This window comes from Fopius arisanus, unplaced genomic scaffold, assembly GCF_000806365.1.
Source record: "Fopius arisanus strain USDA-PBARC FA_bdor unplaced genomic scaffold, ASM80636v1 scaffold00021, whole genome shotgun sequence".
In the NCBI taxonomy this organism is placed as follows: Eukaryota; Metazoa; Arthropoda; class Insecta; order Hymenoptera; family Braconidae; genus Fopius; species Fopius arisanus.
In genome coordinates, this window is record NW_011887760.1 from 929,012 (window position 1) to 949,110 (window position 20,099).

Here is a 20,099-nt window from a genome sequence, read left to right on the forward strand (position 1 = left end):
TTTTAACGATTTCACTATTTTTTGCTTTTTTTGTGTAGATATCAATGCTCGACAAAGGAGTGCGTAGTTCCACCAAAAATATTGATAAGTATTTATCATTTTGTAAGAATGAGCTGAACCAGTACGCAAGAAATGGTCGTTGTGAGAGCACGAGTATATCTCAATAAGTGTTTATAATTGAATGACTTGCAATTGGATTAATCCAAGATGATATTGGGAAATTTGCAATCGATTTAAGTGCAAGCCTTTTCCCACGCGTCCAGACTTTTTCCAAATTTTTAAATTATTTTATAAGAGTCGAGTAAGTATCTTCATCAAATTCCACCTCGTCTGAAAAATAATACAAAGAAATCCAAATACTACAAATAAATTTTGAACAATTGAAAATGAAAACAATGAGAAATAAAAATGGTTAATTTTCGAATTGCTTCGAAGTAGAAAAGATTTTGACTGAATTAACTGGGAAATATACACGAATATTACTTAAATAAATTAGATATTGTACTTAAACGTTCATCTTACTCATTGCCTTGGGAAAAAAAGTCAGAATATCGCTAGTCATTCACGCAATCTACATATGCTCCAGTCAAAACATTGATATCAGTAATTACTGTAATATAATTTTTTGACAATCAAAGAACATTCGATGTGAACAAATACAAAAAAAATATAATATCGAAACTGCGATTAGAAAATAAAATCATGGCATACTTTTTTTTTAGAATTTTTTTTTTTTAGAATTTGTTCTTTGTTTGTCTTCATAAAAAAATAAAATTTTGCTGTTTCAATTAAGCTTAAACTGAATGTAACAAAATAATAATAATAATATACAAGCATGGAGAGGAAAATTTTGCAATAATTGTTGGCAGTTACGTGGATATCTAATAAATTATCCGCTTTGACAATTGATGTCGTAAATTTTTATAATCGGGAGCTAAGTCATTATTTCCGCGATCATACCTGAACTCTGACTTTTGTGTAACTGATGTCTGCCAGCACTGATATATTCTGATTCCATCCCAATGATATCTTCATTCTGTTTTCTGTCATGTGAACTCGATATTCCGAAAAACTCAATAATTTCTTTAAAATTAATGTACCGTACTCACTACAGAATTCATGTAGAAGTAATTGAATATTGAAGCAATTCATGTGGATTTATTGCTAAGAATGCTCCTAATCCTACGGCTCGCATTCTGGATGACATCAGTTCTCCTAAGGATATCCCAACCATTTTTCTGGTTTCGGCATCGTAAGCAGCCCCAGAAAATACCACCGACATCCAATCCTCTTCTTCAATTGAGTGCTAGTGAATTAGCGAAAAAAATTCGCCTGCGTCAGGTAATTATCTCATACACTTTTCTCATAATTCTCTTAAACAATAATACAATATTACTCATAATTCAATTTGGAAAGTAATTCCGAATTCATTATGATAATGATGACATAATGAGAATGTGTGCTTGCAATTTTTCATTGAATTGATGCAAAGAATAAATATAATTTTATAATAGAAGTTGATTTTATTGTAGAATCCTAATTGAAATGCAGTCGAATTTTCGAAAAGTTTTGCTAATACTTTTCATAAGTTAAATTTCATTAATAGGAATTAATTGAATAATATTTCACTAGGTATCAAGTGAGGCTGTGGTAACTGCCTACATCGAGAGAATAAAGCAAGTGAATCCCGTTGTCAATGCAGTCGTTGATCATCGGTACGAAGATGCCATCAAGGAAGCACAAGAATGTGACAAAATTTTCGACAGTGGTGAAGTCACTATTGATTATATTGTCACCAATAAACCATTATTTGGTGTACCCTTCACAATTAAAGAAAGTTGTGCAGTGAAAGGTAAGAAAATTACTACATGATATATAAGTAAAAGAAATTCTCCACTTCATCGATAGATTTTCCGATAGAATTCCTTCCCAGGATTTTTCATTGATTTTTGACGAACTATTGAAATTGGATCTCACTTCATTTTTCGAAAGTCTTGGTTTTGACTCCTTGATCTAATTATCAACGTTAGAAGGCGAATGTATATTTCAGAAGAATTATTATAATTTTAATTGAGTAATTTGTTTATGTCTATGTTAAGGTCTCAGTTTCACTGGCTGTACGACGATGCGACGTGGAATCAAAGCAGATGAAGACTGTCTCGCTGTAATAAAAATGAAAAATGCAGGTGCAATCGCTCTGTGTGTAACAAATACTCCAGAATTATGTTGTACTTTTGAAACTACTAATTTCGTTTACGGTACTACAACCAATCCGTACGATGGAAGACGATCAGCTGGTGGTTCTTCTGGAGGCGAGGTAAAATCAGCTTTTACCTATTCACTATTGCACAAATTCATTTTTTTTTCAGTTAAATCTCCAGTCCATTCTCCATTCAATGAATTAAAAAAATTTTAAGTGTATTTTTTAATATTTAATGAACCCGGTTGAACATAATTCAACGGAAGAACATCTCGCTTACGCCTGCCCTATGGAAATATAATACTCAAACCAAATATTGAAAATTCCATAGGAATTTTCTTAATTCCAATTATCATTTACATTCAATTACAATGAATATTTGAAAAATGCTACTGGGAAAAATGATGAAAGCAATGATCGTACGTTAGAATACCTGGAGTATTGGCTTTGCCTTACAATTCCTTGACGAAATACAAAAAATTTGTTTCTAGGGTGCCCTTTTGGGAGCTGGTGCATCACTCATAGGTGTTGCTTCTGATACAGCTGGATCTATTCGACTTCCGGGTCTCTTCAACGGCATCTTTGGACATAAACCCACACCCGGTAATAAAAATTAATTTTTCATTGTAATTCTATTGCAATTATTGAAATTTAATTGATAAAAAGGGTTGGAAAGGGCGGCTTAACAATATTTACCACAGAGTTGTCTTTATTTGTGTATTAATAGAAAAGAATAATTGCAAAGTCTAAGTGTTCTAATGAGAAACAATAGCGGGTAGTGAAAAATATAATGATCTCTTTTGCAGGAGTAGTGCCACTCGAAGGTCATTATCCACTGATCAATGATTGCAAATTTCAAAAGTACCTGGTCCTTGGCCCGATGGCGAGGTACACCGAGGACCTGATGCTGGCGTTCAAGATCATGTCCGCAGGGTGTAAGCAGAACTTAAGACTAGATGAGCCCGTCGAATTGTCCAAGCTCAAGGTATTCTACATGGAGAGTATTGACACTTTCGGATTGACGCCTACTAATGAAGACACCAGAAGTTCAATTCGTCGAGCTCTCAAGCATTTTGAAAAACGAGGTGCAAGAGTCAGCAAGGTAAATCAATTCATAAAACCTCATTGGTTGGGAAAACTCAGAGAAAAATCATTCTGCTCAAATAATTGAAATTTATATTTTCAAAATTTTCGACTTTTAGCCCGAACTTGAGGGAATCACTGACATTTGTGAATTGGGAATTGCAGCTTTCCTCGATATAGAGGAGAAGCTGACGTTTTTGATGAATCCCAACAATAAAGAGGTGAATTTTATTTACCTAGAAATTTGTATATCTTGCAAATTCGCTGAAGGAAATTTTACTGATTTATGTTTAATTTATTTAGGAGCGGGTGAATTCAACGATTGAATTCATGAAATCCCTACTAGGATTATCCCAATACAGTAGGCCAGCAATTGTGATGACTATGTTTCAGGATATGAACGGGTTCATGACTCTATCAGAAGTGCCGAAATACATGAGAAAAATGGAGGAATTGAAGCTCACGCTTTTGGTAAAAATATTTGAATTTAAATAACTAGTCAATTAAGGCTCGGGTGGATTATCTGGAAAAGATAATTTACTCCGAAATTCGGATTCCCAATTACTTTGGCAATTAACCGTTTTTTTCAATAATTGTAAACAAGCGTTCTAGCGGTTGTCAACAAGTAGGCCGCTAGCTAACAATTATCGGAAAAAACGATTAATCGACGGAGTAATTAGAAGTCCCAATTTTGGAGTAAATTATCTTTTCCGGATAGTCCATCCGGGCCTTAAACAGGATAATTTCAACGTGAAAATTCATTTGATCGGACAAAAAATCAACGAAAACATCAATTAATATTTAACTCAATTAATTCGATTAATTATTAACTATCAATTAATCGGATTATTAGAAAGTATATAATCTAACCATTTTTTCCAAAGGATTCACGACTCAAATTAGTTAAGGGTCGGATGGAGTATCTCGGAAAGATAATTTACTCCAAAATTGGGATTCCTAATTACTCCGCCAATTAATTGTTTTTTCCGATAATTGTTAGCTAGCGTTCTAGTCGTTGACAACCGCTAGAACGCTAGCTAACAATTATTGAAAAAAAGAAAACGATTAATTGCCAGAGTAATTAGGAATCCCAATTTTGGAGTAAATTATCTTTTCCAGATAATCCAACCGGTCCTTAAATTGAATTCCCAGAATTTTTAGTTCCTAGGTTTTTCTATAGAATTTTCTATAGAATTTTCAAATACATGTTATTTTTCCGATGCTTAATTGAAATCTACTGACTTACCCGGACATTAGGATCTCCTCGGAGATGACGGTGTGTTTTTGTATCCAACATTCACCGGTGCAGCTCCACTTCTCGGCCAAACAATGATGCACTCAACAGCTGCAAGCTATTCTTTACTGTGTAATGCCCTAGGTTTCCCCTCGACTCAGATACCCATGGGACTGAATGCCCGAGGTCTCCCCACGGGATTCCAGGTAACAAAAATTTTTATAAAAAATAACCTGTTCCAACAAATGCCTCAAAACTTTCTTTTAATTGGTCATTTGTGTACCACACGGTAAATTATTGCCTCCAGGTGTTCGCTGCTCCACATCAGGACCGTCTGTGCCTGGCCGTAGCTGCAGAATTAGAGCAAGTGTTTGGTGGCTGGATACCCCCCACCACTGCTAATTATTCTGACGATATTTTATAATTCGTATCAAAATGTCGAATACATAATAGGTTGTTTATTGCGTGGAAAAATAAAGAGAGTACAAGATCGTATGTGAATTTAGAAAGATCCAAACGCCTAGACGCTATAGTTTACGAGACAATTTTACGATCCGATCAATTTGTTGGCAAATAGTTTTGGAAAGGTAAAAGCAGAGTTTCAATGCAGAGTACACAAAAAATTCGAGCGGATTTGTATTTTGATACTGAGTCTTCAACCCATCGATGGTTTATTTGTACAGATTGACACAATTTTTACGGAAAAACAAAAATACAATGACAATAAATATTGAACCACTCGGATTCAGAATAATACAGTGTCCACAACGTCGACATAATTCAATAACACATGAGTTAAAGTGAATTAATATCAATGTTGGTGTTTCATCGATTTATTATTTTACCTACTTATTTTTAGCAATTCATTTACTAGTTTCAAACGCACCAGCGTCTCATTGAGTTACATTAGCATTGTTTTTCCGTGAGGATCGTCTTGCATTGATCTTTACATTTACATCAGCAAGATTGTCAGACTGTGACGTTGACATTGAAATTTTTAATTCAACTATTTAATATGAACGGATGAAACTGCCAGGAGTTCAGTCACACTTGATGCCAACATTTAAGCCTCCTTTTTTAATTATTTACTTGCAAGCTGACTCCAGATATGCAATTAGATCCCCACGCTCCTGAGGTTTCTTCAATCCAGCGAACACCATTTTTGTACCAGGAATGTACTTCTTTGGGTTTTCCAAGTATTCGAACAGAGTATCCTTGTTCCAGATAATTCCTACATATTTATTGTATGACGTTAATTACACCAAAAAATCATTAAATAGATAAAGAAAAAAATTTTTATAAACAGATCTTGATCTGATCCCGAAAAAATCGGTCCATATCAAATGGATATTTTTACTCTAAGGAGATTGCTTTATTTCAATAAAAAAAATGGTTTCTCTGAAGTCACATTTACGAACTTAGAGAACTATTCAATTTATTTTCCTTTTCTTTGAACTCTCACTGGAAGAGCAACTTATTAATTGACAAAACTCACCTTTGGCTTTGTTACCGTCCGAATAAGTGAATCCGGCGGCTTGTCCCGTTTTTCTTCCAATGAGACCACTTAAATTGGGTCCTACTTTGTGTTTACCACCAGCTTCCACGGTGTGACACTGTGCACATCTCTGGACGAAGATCTAGCAAGAGGTAATACTCGAATTAGCATGATTTTTCCCAAAATCAGCTATTAACTGGGAATTTATCATGCAGATGAAAATACGGTGAAAACAATTAGCAATTTTAATTACCTTCTTGCCCTTTTCTACATCACCAGCGGGGACACCCATGATCTTTAATTATCTGAAAAAAAATTGATCATTATTTCTCAATAAAGGAATTGTATCCACCGCCAAGTTATACAACATAATACTCCAAATTCATTGAGAGATCAATTTTTATCTTATATCTCGGAATCTAAAAATGGTAACGATTGCATTCCACTCAAATTTCGGTTAATATCATTTAAAATTTTCCCTAAATACGGATTTATCTAAAAAAAAACTATTGATTTTCATAATTAAAACTTCTCGCCCAGAATCAACAACATTTAGAATTGAAAAAAAAAGACTTTCATTGTCTCAAGTGTCTAAAGTCTCCATCGAAACTGGGTGACCTCTATTTTCCGTGGCGGTGCCCAATAAGCAATTACTACTCTAGTTTTCACCCTCATACGCATGAGCAATGTAAAAACAATCCAAGAAAATGCTCCACAACTCCGTGAAAATTCCAAATTCATTGAGACACTGAATTCATTGAAATTTCCTTAAAAAAAATTGTCACGTGAAGATGAGCATAAAAAAATAGCTCATCGCGTGGTCACGAAATAAAGACAGTAGAGCACTGGCTTGGAGCCAGAGAATGTTATATAATTCCCTTGAATTTTATGACAAACACATTTAGAAGGACCATGAAAAAAACTTGATGATAAATCGTTCGTTACTTCTGTAACAGTCGAAATTTATCCAGGATGGATTTAATGGATGTGGAAATGATTTAATGATCCGAGATCAGGGGACACGTGCTTTCGAGGGCGTTCGAATGCCAATGCCAATGATAACCTGATGTCTTTCCAAAGAATCACCACTTCCACGTGAAGATATTAATTAATTAGGGTGATAATAACCTGATAGGGTGAAATTTTTCTCAGTTGTATGAAGTGTCAGAGATCTTATGTAAATATAATCACCTGTGTAGAGGATCAGCTAAGAACCAAGATCTGACTCAAGATCTGAACAGCTCAAGCGTTGCTCTTGGTAATCGATGCACTGACGTAACTCTGCTAAGAATTGAGTTGACGTCCGATGGAAATGCGTAGCAATTCTCAACTATATACAGTGGAAAGATACTCGAGAGGGGAGTCTCCGGAGCGAGAAAGTGCAATGTTAATTCTGATTGGTGCCGCCATTTTTGGAGAAACATGGGCGGGATTTACAAATGATCTTTCCAATATAGTTTGGAAAACGCTGTAGATTTAGTTATGCTCAGTGAATTTTTCGAAAATATCTCTTAAATTAAGGACGAGAGTGAAATTACTGAGGAAATCGCATATATGATAAGAACAAAATATTAATTGATCAGTATTAATTATTAATTGATACTTAAATAACAGTATTTAGTTGTTAATTATGTTCATAAAAAGTTAAATGAGTAGTAATACCGAAGAACTGGTGTATCGATAAAATTTACTAAAATTCATGGGTAGATGGATTCTAAGCAAATACAATTTTACACTTTAAATTCATAATTTTTTATACTAAATTCACATTCTACTTTATACACAATTAGTTATGATAAATTTTGTATAGGATATTCAGTTAACTTTTTACCAAAATGTTCATTGAATACAGAAGTCTCCGATGTCCCATCAGTTTCACACTCGTCTCAATTTATTCTAACATAATTCTCTTACACTGGCATTGAGTGAATAATTACGTTACAATTCCAACCGACTTTCTCAACGTCTTTACTTTGTCCACAACTAGTTGGCCACCCCGACTGCAACTCACCGGAACAAATAGTGATCTCTTCAACAAAAATAATACCGGATAAATCTAACGTAACAAGCAGTCGTACACTGCAAAGTTTTGATAATGACGAGAAAGAAACAATTATAAACGATGAAATTAACTTAGATCACTAGCTGAGTTGTTATTTCTTTCTCACGTATAATAATGTTGTTTGTATGAAATTGTTTTTATTTAATCGTTGCGGAAGGTTGATAGTTTAACGTTTGCCATTGTTGTAGAGAGTACGAAGCGGTGCCTTGAATGTGGCTGCTGATTGCTGTTGCATCTGATAGGCTACTGGGTGAATTTTGAATCCGTATAATCTGAAAAAAAAAGAAAAGAGATCAGATAATCAATTAAAATTACGTAAACTTTGTAAAATGTACATAATTCCAGACAAGTGAGATATCGCCTCAAAAATGACACGTTTCCTTGACAAATGCTTACCTGGGTACAAATTGATTAGTAGGTCGTTTGGGTCGATACTCTGGATGAACCATGAAGAGCATATGTGGAAAACCAGTGCCAAAGTAGGCTCCATCATTGTGATGGTGCCTTGAACTTTTGGGTGTATAAACGTCCATGCACTTGGGGCAGTAGCTCTTGACCATGGCCTCACCAGGTACATCACTCAGCCCAAGTGGTAACATCTGTTGGGATTCACAGTAGACCCTGGGGCAGTGGCCAAAGTCCCCAGCCTGATATTTTTCTATCATCTGGGCAATTCCACGATTTGTCAGGATATATCGGGCGTGGATCAATCCATATAACATCTCAGCAGCTTGCTCGATGAGGTCTGACTGGTTTGGATTATCGTCCAGGTCATCATCTGTTGATCAATTACATCTCATGAGCATCCATAATATTTCAATCCACTGGACCAGATATTACCGATACGTTATTTACGAGTTTTTACCTGGTTCTAAATCCAAGATCATGTCCAGGGCTTGACGATAGTGGGGAACTTGCTCATTTAAACCAGTTAAATTGAATTTGTCCTGGATGTAATCCTCATCGACCTGCAATCAACGAAATCATTATTTTATAAAATAGTTTGTACGAAGGATAGGTAAATTTTCTATTAATATACAAAGTCAATAAAATTTGAAAAATCAGATCTTGTTAACTTTTCACAGAATGGCCTCAAATCAAGTTTCTGCTAAATCTTTCCATAAAATTCTTACTTCACAGAAGAATTCATTTCCACGCAGGCCGCAGAACCATGAGATCCAAGAAACCTCTTCAGAGCTGCTCATTTTTCTGAAAAAAAAATCCAACAAATTATCACTTCTCCCATTAATTCACGTCTAAAAAATACCAATGAAGACTTGAGATTATCGTGCCCTAGACTGACTGAAAAATGGCTTTATCGATGATTAAAACTTCTTGCATCACAAAATTGAGGCAACGTAGCCGGAGGGAGAGAGACAACAATATAATCACGATGAGAATTGATTTGATTGATTTCACAGCCCTAATGTTCATTAAAATTGCATGGATTTTTAACGAATTATTCGCCCATTGAGTGGATATGATATTATTGTTCATTATTGTCAAATGGGTAATTGATAGTGTTCTTGAACGCGCCTCACGTACGGTTCCGTGGTCATCACCACCAATGTCAGATCCCTTTGGGATATCCGTCTGGAGAATGTGCATCCAGAAAATGCATAACTCGTGGGATAATGGTTGTTGTTATTCGTTCAGATATCACGGATCGGTGAGATCATTCTCACTGGTGAGATATTTATAAAAAATAGGCAATGCAAAATAAACAGCTCAGAGGCACAGCTTACCTTCAGATGTTGCTGGTTAGTCACACACGCCACCACACGCCTCGCTTCAGTCTGAAGTTCAATCTTTTTCGCTCGATCATCAACTAAAAAATCGAGATACCGCCATTTTTTAATTACACCCAGTCCCAATTCGTGGTATTTTTTTATTACTAGCTCATTTATGAACAATCTAATAAAAATACCAATATTCCCAGACTATTTTCATAATTTTATTTTTGCAAATGGCATTTTTAGAATTTATATAATTAAAGTCGCTCTCGAGTCAAATTACTGTCTATTAATGATGACAGAGTCAAATCAAGGGAATGAAGAGAAGAACCGTGATTCCTTTGATATTGAAAAGCTATTTAAATAATTTTAGGATGGAAACAGGAATAGTGGGAGGGAATTTTGACGTGTTTATGATTAAAGTGCTGTCTTGTCAATCAATCAATGTGCTAGATGAAGAGAAGAGTCAAATGACTCAATACTTGATTCAAATCAGCCATTTTTCAGGATGTAGGGTAGTTGGGTAGGGCTGTCTAATGTTTACTTATTAGAATGCACTCTGTTCCGTCAACACTGCTATCATATGGTCATAAGAATGTCGTTTTATCACTTGAATGGGAGCTAGGAGTACTCCAACAGTTTTCTACTGTAAGTTTATAACCTGAAACATATGTTTTGTACTACTTGGAAAATTAATAGAAGAAAAATTATCCTATGAAACTGTCATTCCATTTCAGTTTCCAACAGTATAACATTTTGTAAATAATGATGCATATGTGGTTCTGGTTTGGCACGGATCTCAGGCCATTTATTCTCCCTGGATACAACGTTACAACTACCTGGGGTCTAGTTGCAACTTGTCTAGGACTCATAGCCCTGGCCATCACCTACGAGGCCATGAAGACATTTCAAATAAAAATTCGTCAGATCAATAAAGCTGCATTATCTCCAAGTGCATCCAGTGTGAATGAAAACTCATTTCTCTTGTATCATTTAGTACCTGCAGGTCTAGCTGATAATAGAGGATTCCGTTGGTAATTTTTTTCCTCAATTCAGCCGAGAGGGTAAAGGGTAAAAATACTGAAATTTATTTCAGGACCTATTTTGTAAAATAGAATCAAAACTACGAACAGGTATTTGAAAATTGATCGCTATCAGCTTATTACGCTTTACTCTCTCGCTAATTTTTTAAGCTCACATTTTCAAAGTGAAATAAGTCATGAAAAAAAATTCGATTTTGTCGACTTTTTAAAAAATAAAATCTAAAAAAAAGTGGTAAAAAGTTCGGTAGAAATCTAAGTAATCGTTAGTTGGGATAATAAAATAAATGCTGAGTGAATAAAATAATTTATTTTCCAGTCACTCGTTATGTCGGTGGTTAATCGAGGTGTTTCACTATGCAGTTCATGCTGCACTTGGCTACATAATGATGCTTGCAGCAATGACTTACAACGGATACATTTGCCTGGCCTTAATAACGGGTGCAGCTATCGGTTATCACATTTTTGGACCGACGTTGCTAGCCCTCAATTTGAAAGAAGTTCGTCGAAGGTACGAAGACGTCCCGTGCGAATCAGAATGCGTTGGTAAATACAATTGTCTCGGGGGCTCTCTGGGGTTTTATTCGATCGGATATTCTTCAAAGATTTGTTGATATTTCAGGGGCAAATGTCGAGACGTCTGAGGGCGGGAGCCAACAGTCGACAGTTTCTGTTGTCGAACCAGAAATTTCTGCAGTTAATGCGGAGGTTCATACTCAAAATGATCCCCAGAACGAACAATGATTTTCTGCTCAATTCTCATCAAAGCGGACTGATAAAATTATGTGCTGATATTATGAAACTAGTGAGGATATTTTTAACTGATTGTTTTATATTGACAAATTCTACGTGGATAAATATACATGTTGTTTTTACTATGTTAAACTCATGTTTCGTGAAATACCCCTTTCCACAGGTCCTTTTTTATGTTTTTTTTTTAGATATATTTCCTGAGTTTTAACGCGATAAAATCAGACGACAGCTGAAATCGTCGAATAGAATTCTAACAGAAATCATCGAACTAATAGATTTTCGATAAAGATCAAGAGAAATACGATTGAATTTCAAATTCAATTTTCCTTTTTCAAATCCTGTATATTCCTATCAATTTTTTCATATATGGGACATTCTCCGAAAAAATAAACACGACTAATACTTTGAAATTTGCATTTTTCTGAGTTTTTTGTGGTTAATAGTAGGCAATGAGAGAAGCACTCATAAATTTTTTCAATTTTTTTTTTCCAATTTTTCCAATTCATAACTTCTCGAAATATGGACTAAATAAAGTTTTTTTCCTTTTGAAATTTCAATTTTTAACTATATTTTTATTTTTGAGAACTGCAAATATATTCATCATTTCTAAAATGATGATTTTCAATTTTTAAGCAGAAATTACACATTTTTGGTTGGTGGTCGGACACTTTCTTTTTTTTTTTAATTTCGAAAAAGTTTGATTTTTTTTCTGTAAATTTTGACATTTTGTTCATGATGGAGAACCAACTCCTTTTATATTTCATTCCAGTTTTGATATTTTCATCGTATTTTCTTCTATTCTGGAACATCGATACTTAATTTTTTGTATGAAAATATGTAATTAATGGCTCCTCTAAATTCCTTTATCGTCATATTTCGAATTCCGCATTAGAAAGAGCAAAGTCTTGTGTTTGTATTTTTGTTTCCTGTTTTAATATTTTCAATGTATTTTCTTCAATTCGGCAAACTGAATACTTGATTTGCATATTTCGAATTTTCGGATCAACACTACACTTCGGTCTTTCTAGATGAAATTGAGGGAATTATAAGGAACCATTAATTACATATTTTCATACAAAAAATCAAGTATCGATGTTCTAGAATAGAAGAAAATACGATGAAAATATCAAACCTGGAATAAAATATAAAGGGAATTGTTTCCCCATCATGAAAAAAATGTCAAAATTCATGAAAGAAATCAAACGTTTTTCGAGATTTTTGTCAAGTAAAAAAAGAAAGTTCAAAATTGAAAATCTATAGAAGTGATCTATAATAGTGATCAATATTTTTGCAATATTTCTTTAATAAAAATATAGTTAAAAATTGAAATTTCAAGAGGAAAAAAATTTTATTCACTAAATATTTCGAGGAGTTATTAATTTTTGAAAAAAAATTTAGAAAAATTCATGAAAGCTTCTCTAATTACCTACTATTACCCCCCAAAAAAATCAGCAAAATCGAAGCTTCAAAATTTTATCCGTGTTTGTTTTTTCGGAGAATGCCTCCTGTAGGTTTATTTGCACCCTTAAATTATCATTTGTCAGTCTCTATTATTCATACCCCCAAATTATGGAGCGGCCTAGTTTTCCGCATTCCCTGACATGGACTATATGTGATATATATTGTTTAGTTTTACCTTTTTTAGCGACATAACGAGAACTCCACGTTCAGCTAAAAAAAAACAATAAAAGTAAGAAGTAACAATTTGATAATTAACATCTGTCCTTGTAAATTTATAAACCAATTGTGCCTAAGTTAAAATTTAACTGTTAAATAACAGGATTAATATTACCCTATTAAAGAGATGGCGCCAGTGGCAGTCATCGATATAGAAGACTCAGCCGTTATGAGTTTTACGTTTACCGACAATCATTCATAGTGACATCTTTTCCAGGAGGTCGTGCTAATCCTGTCCGGAAACTCAACTTTTACTTTGGTTGATTCTCTTTGATGCCATGTCCATGGACTTCACTAACACGTGTGTTTTTTTTCAATTTGTAGGTTAAATTAGACATTAGAAATGTTATTCATTGTCACCGGATTAATAAGAATGTGAGGAAGACTAAATGTGTCTTTTGTTTAGAAGTAAATATTTCATTTACAAAATTTATTTTACTTTTAGTAATTGATTTTTGCTCCATATTTTTTTCCACTAAATAACTGAATACCCTTGCATTTCTTTTTCAGTTGATTTTATTGAGATAAAAATATAAGTACTGAAAATCAAAATGAAGCGAATAAAAACCACAAAAGCCTTATTGCCCCTCGATTCGAAAATTGATCACTACGTAAACAATGAAAATGACAAAAGCGAAGGAATCAATCAAAGCGTTAATTCTGATAATGATGGAATGCCACTGAAGAAAAGGAAAAAAGAAAAGGCAGACAAGAAATTAAATGGAATTTCTAACGATGATAGGTCGACTATTGTCGACGACAATGTTTCTTCGTCAATTTTAAGGGCAGAAAATAAGAAGAGAAAGAAGGAACGGCAGGTGAGAGAAACTGCAGAACCCCCACCGGATAGTAAGGCTCTGAATTCAGAAGAAGACCAAACTGAGCCAGAGCAAATGAATCAGAACAGAAGGGAAGAAAAAAATACGAGTGACGATGATGAAGTTTCTACAACAAAACTCTCCTCCAAGGAGATCAATGAAATTTCCGCAAACTACTTGAGATCAAGCTTCAAGACAGCCTCGGGTCTAAGTATCTTACGAAAATTTGTGACGATATGCAGCGAGAATACTGAACGTGAGTTAGCATCAGAATATATAGAAAAATCAGGGAACGTTTTCGAAATTCTTCGATTGTTGGAAGGATGTGACAGTAAGAATTTGAATAATGTAGCACTAGTGTTCTCTGGTATGCACATTGTCATTATGAAAATTCTGGAAAAGTATCCCCAGAATATAGGATCAGCTCAGGAAGCCTGCCACCACTTCATAAATGTCTACGTATCAACGATTCATGCGATGATGTCCAAACAAAGTACTCCCAAACAACGGAAGATAGTCCTACGTTTGCTTGCATCGATCGTGTCATTGGGAGGTACCCTACCTCGAGAATTACTTGCTCATCTTTCATTTCATGCTGAAATAGTAATTCTAATGTGCCAGCAAACAAAACCAACAGATCCACAGAGCGTTAGAACATGTTTCATTCATTTTATTCTATCATTTCTTGTGGATTCTAGAGCTTCGGTCATCAGAGGACTTTTAGAGAAGCGTGGATTACTCGCCAGTATATTTCCTCAACTTATTTACGATTCTCACTTGACTGTGCACCTTGTTTTAAATACCATAAAAACTTACGTCCTTGAGAACAGTGCTGTTACAAAAACACTGAAACTACAAGTGTTTTCCACACCGGTTGTGCAAAATTTGGTGTCTTTGTACAATTGGAAAGGCCCAAAGAACTGGCCTGGATTCGAGAATAAAAAACGAAAGAGTCTCACTGGATCTGTGGATCCTGAAGAGCGAGCTCTTGCCATTGAGACGGTTCATGATTTCCTACTAGTTCTTCTGACATCAAGTCGTTATGGAATTATTTTCAATGATAAAACGCTGGGTACAACTGGGAAGAAATGTAATCAGCTGGCCAATACAATTCTTCAGAGTTTGGAAAAACCCTGGGAGCATGAAAAACCTTGTGACTTGGTTTTAAAAATTTTGGCTGCTTGTCCTGATCTCATAAAGCATCAATTAGCATACACTCAACCGTTTTTGGAGCCCAGACCTTCGACTAAGTGGATGGCAGTTATGGATTTCATCAAGAGAGTTCTTGAAGCTGTTGACCCTGAACATTGTTTCAAGGCTTCTCTTCCACAATTGACGTCTTCTCAGTTGGTTAATGCAACATTAACTTTAACTATGCCTTCCATTGTGTTGAAACATGCTGTTGTACCTTCTCTCCACGCTCCTTGTATTATTCTACGCCATGAAGCTCTCATCACTCTCACAATTATGCTGAATCAAATAAGAAAATTCTTGAATGTTGCGGAAAAAAATGTAAGTACTTCTGAATATTCAAATTTACAATCTCATGTAAGAGACTACGTCTTAAAAAACCTTCCTTCAGTCCAAGACATTTTAAAAGTTTGGAGAGATGCAAATGAATCCGACGAAAATGTAGATGCTGTACAGGAGATTTTACTGCCTCGCAAATCTAAACATTTTGCATGCATTTTGGATTTACTGCGGTGCTATCTTCGCATTTTTCCTGAATACATACGATCAAATGATCTTGAAGAGTTGAAGGAGCATTCTCAGGCATTACTGACATCATTAAATGCCCTTGAAGATGTTAGTGAGGAGGAGCTGAAATTCATGAAGTTACAAGCAATTCAAATAATTCAACTTTTGAATCCCAAGATTTTCGAACCCAGGGAACAATTTTTGGCAAACACTCTTTTATTCTTGCTACCTCTACAGGAAGATTCTTCTGATAAAATTAAATTTGAGGGAACGCAAACGATAAAATCGCTTTTGCAGGCATCAAAAATATTTGAAAAGTGCGAGGATCAAATAGATATCTGGTTAAATAGTTTGAATCTTCTCAAGAATTCTGAAGAGAGAACAGAAGTTTCTCAGTGGCTAGTAAAAATCATACCAAAGGCAGCCAAACATGCTGTAAAGTACCAGGGATTGATAGAGAATGTTGAAAAGACTGCAGAAAATACCGATGCTGATGTGGTTCGAACAGAAAAACCTCCAAAAATTGAAACCAATTTGAATAAGTCAACAAAACCAACAGCGAGTATTCCAGCTATTCTGTGTGCTAGTTTCGATAATTTGAAAAAGCATTGGAACGAAACTGCAGGAAAATTCATTGGGTTCATAACGGTTTTAACATTGCATTGTCAAGTATCGCCAAATACTTTAATTGAAATGAGTAAGGATATTCCAGGCAGGCAATTGGAATATCTAAATAGCTGGAGAGTAGGAGAGACGCCGATGCCCCTGAAGAAGATATTATCAAAGAACATTGTAGGGAGATTCAGCAAACATTTACTTACCAGTGAAGTAATTGAATTCGATAGAATTCTGAGTAATGAAGATGGTTCAATTTCAAACTATGAATTTATGAATCTAGTCCGAATGACAGTCTTTTATCTGACTCAATTTATCCAGAGAGGTGAACTGACCGAGAAGAGACTTGATCAATATAAACAAGTGATAATTAAACTCTTCGATTTTAACAAATGTTCAAGCAAAGAAAAGTATGACTCAAATAGTGTAATCGAATGCACCAGATATATTCTGATACATCCAATACTTTTGAATTCTTTCAATCCAGTGGCGAAGATACAAGATAATACAGCGAAGATTGTAACTATTGGCCTTGTCGAAATTTTCGAGAAAATTGTGGATATTAATGAGGAGTCAGACATTCAAGATTTATTAGTGCCCTTTAAGAATAAATTAATGTCTCTTTTGAAAGTTGTTCTGAGGAAATGTGCAGGTGGGTGGGCACTGAGAACCACACATTGCCTCCTGAAATATATCTCAATTCTTCAACTGAAATCGTCTGACCTCCAAGAGATTCTCAAAAGTCTAACGAATTTACCACGGGAAGGTTTTTTAACTGAAGATAAAAAAACTCTCTCTATTTGGGGACAAGTTGTGCCAAGATTAATGGAATTATTATCGGAAAAGAAGAATTTAGAAATGATTGCGCAATTATCAAAAGAAACTCAAATGGTCCATAAGGTGTTTATCTATTTTACACATTTAAAATGCACAAGACTAAACATAGAGAGTTGGGAAAATTCACTTTATAAATTCTTGAATGCTTTCCCTCATCTCATCGCAGTAGTGGATCTAAAAACTTTCAACTCCTTACTAGAGAACGAACTTGGTGAATCAACAATCCGCCTTATATGTTTTCTCACCGAGAGAAATCCAAAATTAATTCCACCATTCACCAAACACGTTTCAAGCGACAAAATTCTAATTGGACACCCTAAACTAATTTTCGGCGTCTTATCGAGCAATTTGACTTACAAATGGAGTTCAGAATTTCTATCTAAAATTAACCAACAATATGAACAGAATATTATTGAATTCTTTTTGTTCTCCGAAAAATCTCAAGATTGGCTCAACCAAAATGTAGATGCAGTGACGTATCTGATTAATGCTTGCTTCAGCCTTGAGGTATGTGAGGGAATTTCAAGAAAAAGCTTGTCCAGTGGCGATAAACTTGAAACCGTAGATTTGAACTATACGAAACTCCTCTACAATCTGTTCTTAAGAATTTCTCAACTGCATCAGAATCCCCAGGAAATTCTCACTCAAACTATTCAAGTTCTCATTCGACTAAGCGTTACAATTCTAAAAAAGAATACAAGAGACGAAGAACGAATTGAAATTCTCTGCAAGTATATTTCCGAAACAGTTACAAAACTCAAATCATTTAAGAAAAACATTATTTTGGAAGAGCTGAGTAAAAGTTACTCGTGGCCTCAGTTCACGAGGTTCTCTTTAAGATCAGGACTGAAGAATTTGAAAAGCGGTTCTACAAAAGTTCTATCATTGTTGAAGACCTTATCAGAAGTCTGTGACATCGCTTACGAAGATGAAAGTCAATGCGAATATGTAAAAACATTATTCGAGATGATAACATCGCATTCCGAATTCGTGAACCTCATGTTGAGTTCTCAGGACATCAAGCAAGATTTACTTCGACTCATCTTTATCCTTATCAAGAAGAATTCAACAATAATGACGTCATCTCATATTCCCCTGTACTTATCAGCTTATAATGCCTCGTTGAGTCAGTCCGATAAACAAATTTTGTTGATTCTCCAACATTATGAATGTTCGGGAATCAAATTGACGGAATATAAACCTTATCTGTTTGGAGAGGCTGCGGCCTCTCATCACAATGTAAGGGGGAGAACAGACACTGCTATTTGGAGACAACCATCAAATTCGCAAGTCCTACAGCTCTTCAACATGGATATGGTCAGGAATACGATAATTAATTTTCCAGTTGAAAGAACACTGCAACTCAATGAATTACCGTGCGATAAAAATGTTTATGATCCAGCATTTTATTTACCACTGTTGACACACTTGCTAGCAGACAATAATATGATTGAATGTCATAATGTTACTCAATCTGGTGCACTAGCATTGGTGTTTGCTGCGTGCGGAAGCACCTGTCAGGAGATTCGTATGAGTGCACTCACTATTTTATCCAGATTCTACTTTCATCTCGAAGCTACAAGGTAATTATGAACATTTCAACATTCGAAAAAACTCTCATTCCCTATTAAAAAATTCAAAATAATGTCTCTACTATTTTCATATCTTTCCATTTTTTCTTTCAACATTATCTATGTAATACGGAAAGGTTGTAAAAATATATCTTAAATTTTATGGCATAAAATTAGAGAGTTGGAAAATCCATTGATTGCAGAACTTCCATATAAAAGATTATTATTTTTTTTAGATCAAAGGAAAAGTTGCTGTGGATGCGTATGATTGACGTGGTGCGGAATGCCATTGCATCGCTTGACTGTCCACTGACTAATGTTCGTTTGAATTGTTTTGTTTCGACATTCCTCGCAAAGAGTTCACTGATTGCTACTCAACCATTGAATCCACTCTACGCTCCTCTCCACAATTTTTTTATGGCTAAACCAGAACTCGATTTGAGAACAATACCGGAATTTTTAACCTTGTTCAATAGCTCTCATATCAATCATAAGGTGCACCGGCATTGGATTCTGGAGGTGGTACGTGATGGATTAAAGACAAACTTCGATATGGAAATTGCATCAAGATTCTTTTTATTCAGAATGCTCTTCTATGTTTATGGAAGTGTTCTTACTGATGCCGATACCAAAACTTTGATTCTCCAAGTGATCAAATCGGCCGTGACAATTCCAAAAGCTGCATTGTTTTTGTGTCACAATTCTGAATTACTTGTCTGGCTTAATGTAGTTGCCAGTGAAATAAATTCTCGAGACAACGAAGGCTTCGAGTTAATCATCGAAATAGTTAGGACTTTACTCGATACATTATTGAGTATCAATGATAGAAATAGTCACATTCAATTCATGTTACTCGAAGTTTTAAAAATTCTCATTCCAAAATTATCTAGGAATACAAAAGTGAGCTGTTACTCCAAATTGTTGCGCTCCCTTGAAGAAATTTTGAAAAACAAATCATTATGTACGATGATCCATAAAGATCAAATTCAGAGATTGGTTGAAATATCGATGAATATTGTGGGCGATGTACAAGAGTGCGCAGAGATTTTAATCTATAAATGTGAGTTTGTGGGGATCTCGGAGTCAATAGACTGTAATGATGAACTTGATGCAGCCAAAGTGAATCTTAGAAATATTGTCATCCTCTGGCGAACTCAGATAAAATCATAATTTATCGATGAAGAACTATTGTAAATAAAACGTCATATTTTCTTGAATTAACGTTTCTATCCATTTTTATATATTTTATATGACTAAAGACGTTTTCAATTGATTAAATTTTT

At 34.8% G+C, this 20,099-nt stretch overlaps 5 protein-coding genes across 8 annotated transcripts; 3 read left to right on the top strand and 2 right to left on the bottom strand.

Annotated features, from left to right (window-relative positions):
• The first annotated feature begins 212 nt into the window (after positions 1-212).
• LOC105264449 (fatty-acid amide hydrolase 2) lies at positions 213-5,012 on the top strand. Of its 2 annotated transcripts, none has more exons than XM_011301319.1 (10): positions 213-301; positions 1,115-1,341; positions 1,633-1,852; positions 2,100-2,317; positions 2,692-2,803; positions 3,007-3,302; positions 3,403-3,504; positions 3,587-3,754; positions 4,541-4,723; positions 4,825-5,012. In XM_011301319.1, the coding sequence occupies exons 2-10, from the start codon at positions 1,171-1,173 to the stop codon at positions 4,939-4,941; spliced, it is 1,587 nt and encodes a 528-aa protein (XP_011299621.1). In that variant the 5' UTR covers positions 213-301; positions 1,115-1,170; the 3' UTR covers positions 4,942-5,012. The 2 variants fall into 2 exon arrangements, with proteins under 2 accessions (XP_011299621.1, XP_011299622.1); XM_011301320.1 differs by having other exon boundaries at positions 219-301; positions 1,170-1,341.
• Positions 5,013-5,150: 138 nt separating this feature from the next.
• LOC105264448 (cytochrome c-2) lies at positions 5,151-7,328 on the bottom strand. Its single transcript, XM_011301318.1, has 4 exons — positions 7,204-7,328; positions 6,266-6,317; positions 6,013-6,154; positions 5,151-5,748 (listed from the first exon to the last, which is right to left on the bottom strand). Exons 2-4 carry the CDS (start codon positions 6,302-6,304, stop codon positions 5,603-5,605), a joined length of 327 nt encoding a protein of 108 aa, XP_011299620.1. The 5' UTR covers positions 6,305-6,317; positions 7,204-7,328; the 3' UTR covers positions 5,151-5,602.
• A 353-nt stretch (positions 7,329-7,681) lies between these two features.
• CkIIbeta (casein kinase II subunit beta) lies at positions 7,682-9,972 on the bottom strand. Of its 2 annotated transcripts, none has more exons than XM_011301322.1 (5): positions 9,820-9,972; positions 9,208-9,283; positions 8,940-9,042; positions 8,471-8,852; positions 7,682-8,346 (listed from the first exon to the last, which is right to left on the bottom strand). In XM_011301322.1, the coding sequence occupies exons 2-5, from the start codon at positions 9,277-9,279 to the stop codon at positions 8,241-8,243; spliced, it is 663 nt and encodes a 220-aa protein (XP_011299624.1). In that variant the 5' UTR covers positions 9,280-9,283; positions 9,820-9,972; the 3' UTR covers positions 7,682-8,240. The 2 variants fall into 2 exon arrangements, with proteins under 2 accessions (XP_011299624.1, XP_011299623.1); XM_011301321.1 differs by lacking the exon at positions 9,820-9,972 and adding an exon at positions 9,620-9,793.
• A 243-nt stretch (positions 9,973-10,215) lies between these two features.
• LOC105264451 (copper transporter 5.1-like) lies at positions 10,216-11,732 on the top strand. 2 transcript variants are annotated; one of them, XM_011301325.1, is made up of 4 exons: positions 10,216-10,455; positions 10,545-10,841; positions 11,167-11,358; positions 11,470-11,585. In XM_011301325.1, exons 2-4 carry the CDS (start codon positions 10,573-10,575, stop codon positions 11,489-11,491), a joined length of 483 nt encoding a protein of 160 aa, XP_011299627.1. In that variant the 5' UTR covers positions 10,216-10,455; positions 10,545-10,572; the 3' UTR covers positions 11,492-11,585. The 2 variants fall into 2 exon arrangements, with proteins under 2 accessions (XP_011299627.1, XP_011299626.1); XM_011301324.1 differs by having other exon boundaries at positions 10,249-10,455; positions 11,167-11,393; positions 11,470-11,732.
• Positions 11,733-13,590: 1,858 nt separating this feature from the next.
• On the top strand, positions 13,591-20,033 carry LOC105264452 (nucleolar pre-ribosomal-associated protein 1). Its single transcript, XM_011301326.1, has 3 exons — positions 13,591-13,685; positions 13,788-18,828; positions 19,053-20,033. Exons 2-3 carry the CDS (start codon positions 13,829-13,831, stop codon positions 19,984-19,986), a joined length of 5,934 nt encoding a protein of 1,977 aa, XP_011299628.1. The 5' UTR covers positions 13,591-13,685; positions 13,788-13,828; the 3' UTR covers positions 19,987-20,033.
• The last annotated feature ends 66 nt before the right edge of the window (positions 20,034-20,099 follow it).

Excerpts from the sequence above, each read along its gene's own strand:
- LOC105264449 (XM_011301319.1), top strand. The coding sequence starts at position 1,171 with ATGCTCCTAATCCTACGGCTCGCATTCTGGATGACATCAGTTCTCCTA. Across the intron at positions 2,318-2,691 it reads GTGGTTCTTCTGGAGGCGAG|GGTGCCCTTTTGGGAGCTGG; the intron begins GTAAAATCAGCT and ends ATTTGTTTCTAG. Across the intron at positions 3,755-4,540 it reads AATTGAAGCTCACGCTTTTG|GATCTCCTCGGAGATGACGG; the intron begins GTAAAAATATTT and ends CCCGGACATTAG.
- LOC105264448 (XM_011301318.1), bottom strand. The coding sequence starts at position 6,304 with ATGGGTGTCCCCGCTGGTGATGTAGAAAAGGGCAAGAAG. Across the intron at positions 6,155-6,265 it reads ATGTAGAAAAGGGCAAGAAG|ATCTTCGTCCAGAGATGTGC; the intron begins GTAATTAAAATT and ends ACCTCTTGCTAG. Across the intron at positions 5,749-6,012 it reads GGACGGTAACAAAGCCAAAG|GAATTATCTGGAACAAGGAT; the intron begins GTGAGTTTTGTC and ends ATAAATATGTAG.
- CkIIbeta (XM_011301321.1), bottom strand. Across the intron at positions 8,853-8,939 it reads GATCTTGGATTTAGAACCAG|ATGATGACCTGGACGATAAT; the intron begins GTAAAAACTCGT and ends ATTGATCAACAG. Across the intron at positions 8,347-8,470 it reads ACTAATCAATTTGTACCCAG|ATTATACGGATTCAAAATTC; the intron begins GTAAGCATTTGT and ends TTTTTTTTTCAG.
- LOC105264451 (XM_011301324.1), top strand. The coding sequence starts at position 10,573 with ATGATGCATATGTGGTTCTGGTTTGGCACGGATCTCAGGCCATTTATT. Across the intron at positions 10,842-11,166 it reads GATAATAGAGGATTCCGTTG|TCACTCGTTATGTCGGTGGT; the intron begins GTAATTTTTTTC and ends TTTATTTTCCAG. Across the intron at positions 11,394-11,469 it reads GTGCGAATCAGAATGCGTTG|GGGCAAATGTCGAGACGTCT; the intron begins GTAAATACAATT and ends TTGATATTTCAG.
- LOC105264452 (XM_011301326.1), top strand. The coding sequence starts at position 13,829 with ATGAAGCGAATAAAAACCACAAAAGCCTTATTGCCCCTCGATTCGAAA. Across the intron at positions 18,829-19,052 it reads TTTCATCTCGAAGCTACAAG|ATCAAAGGAAAAGTTGCTGT; the intron begins GTAATTATGAAC and ends TATTTTTTTTAG.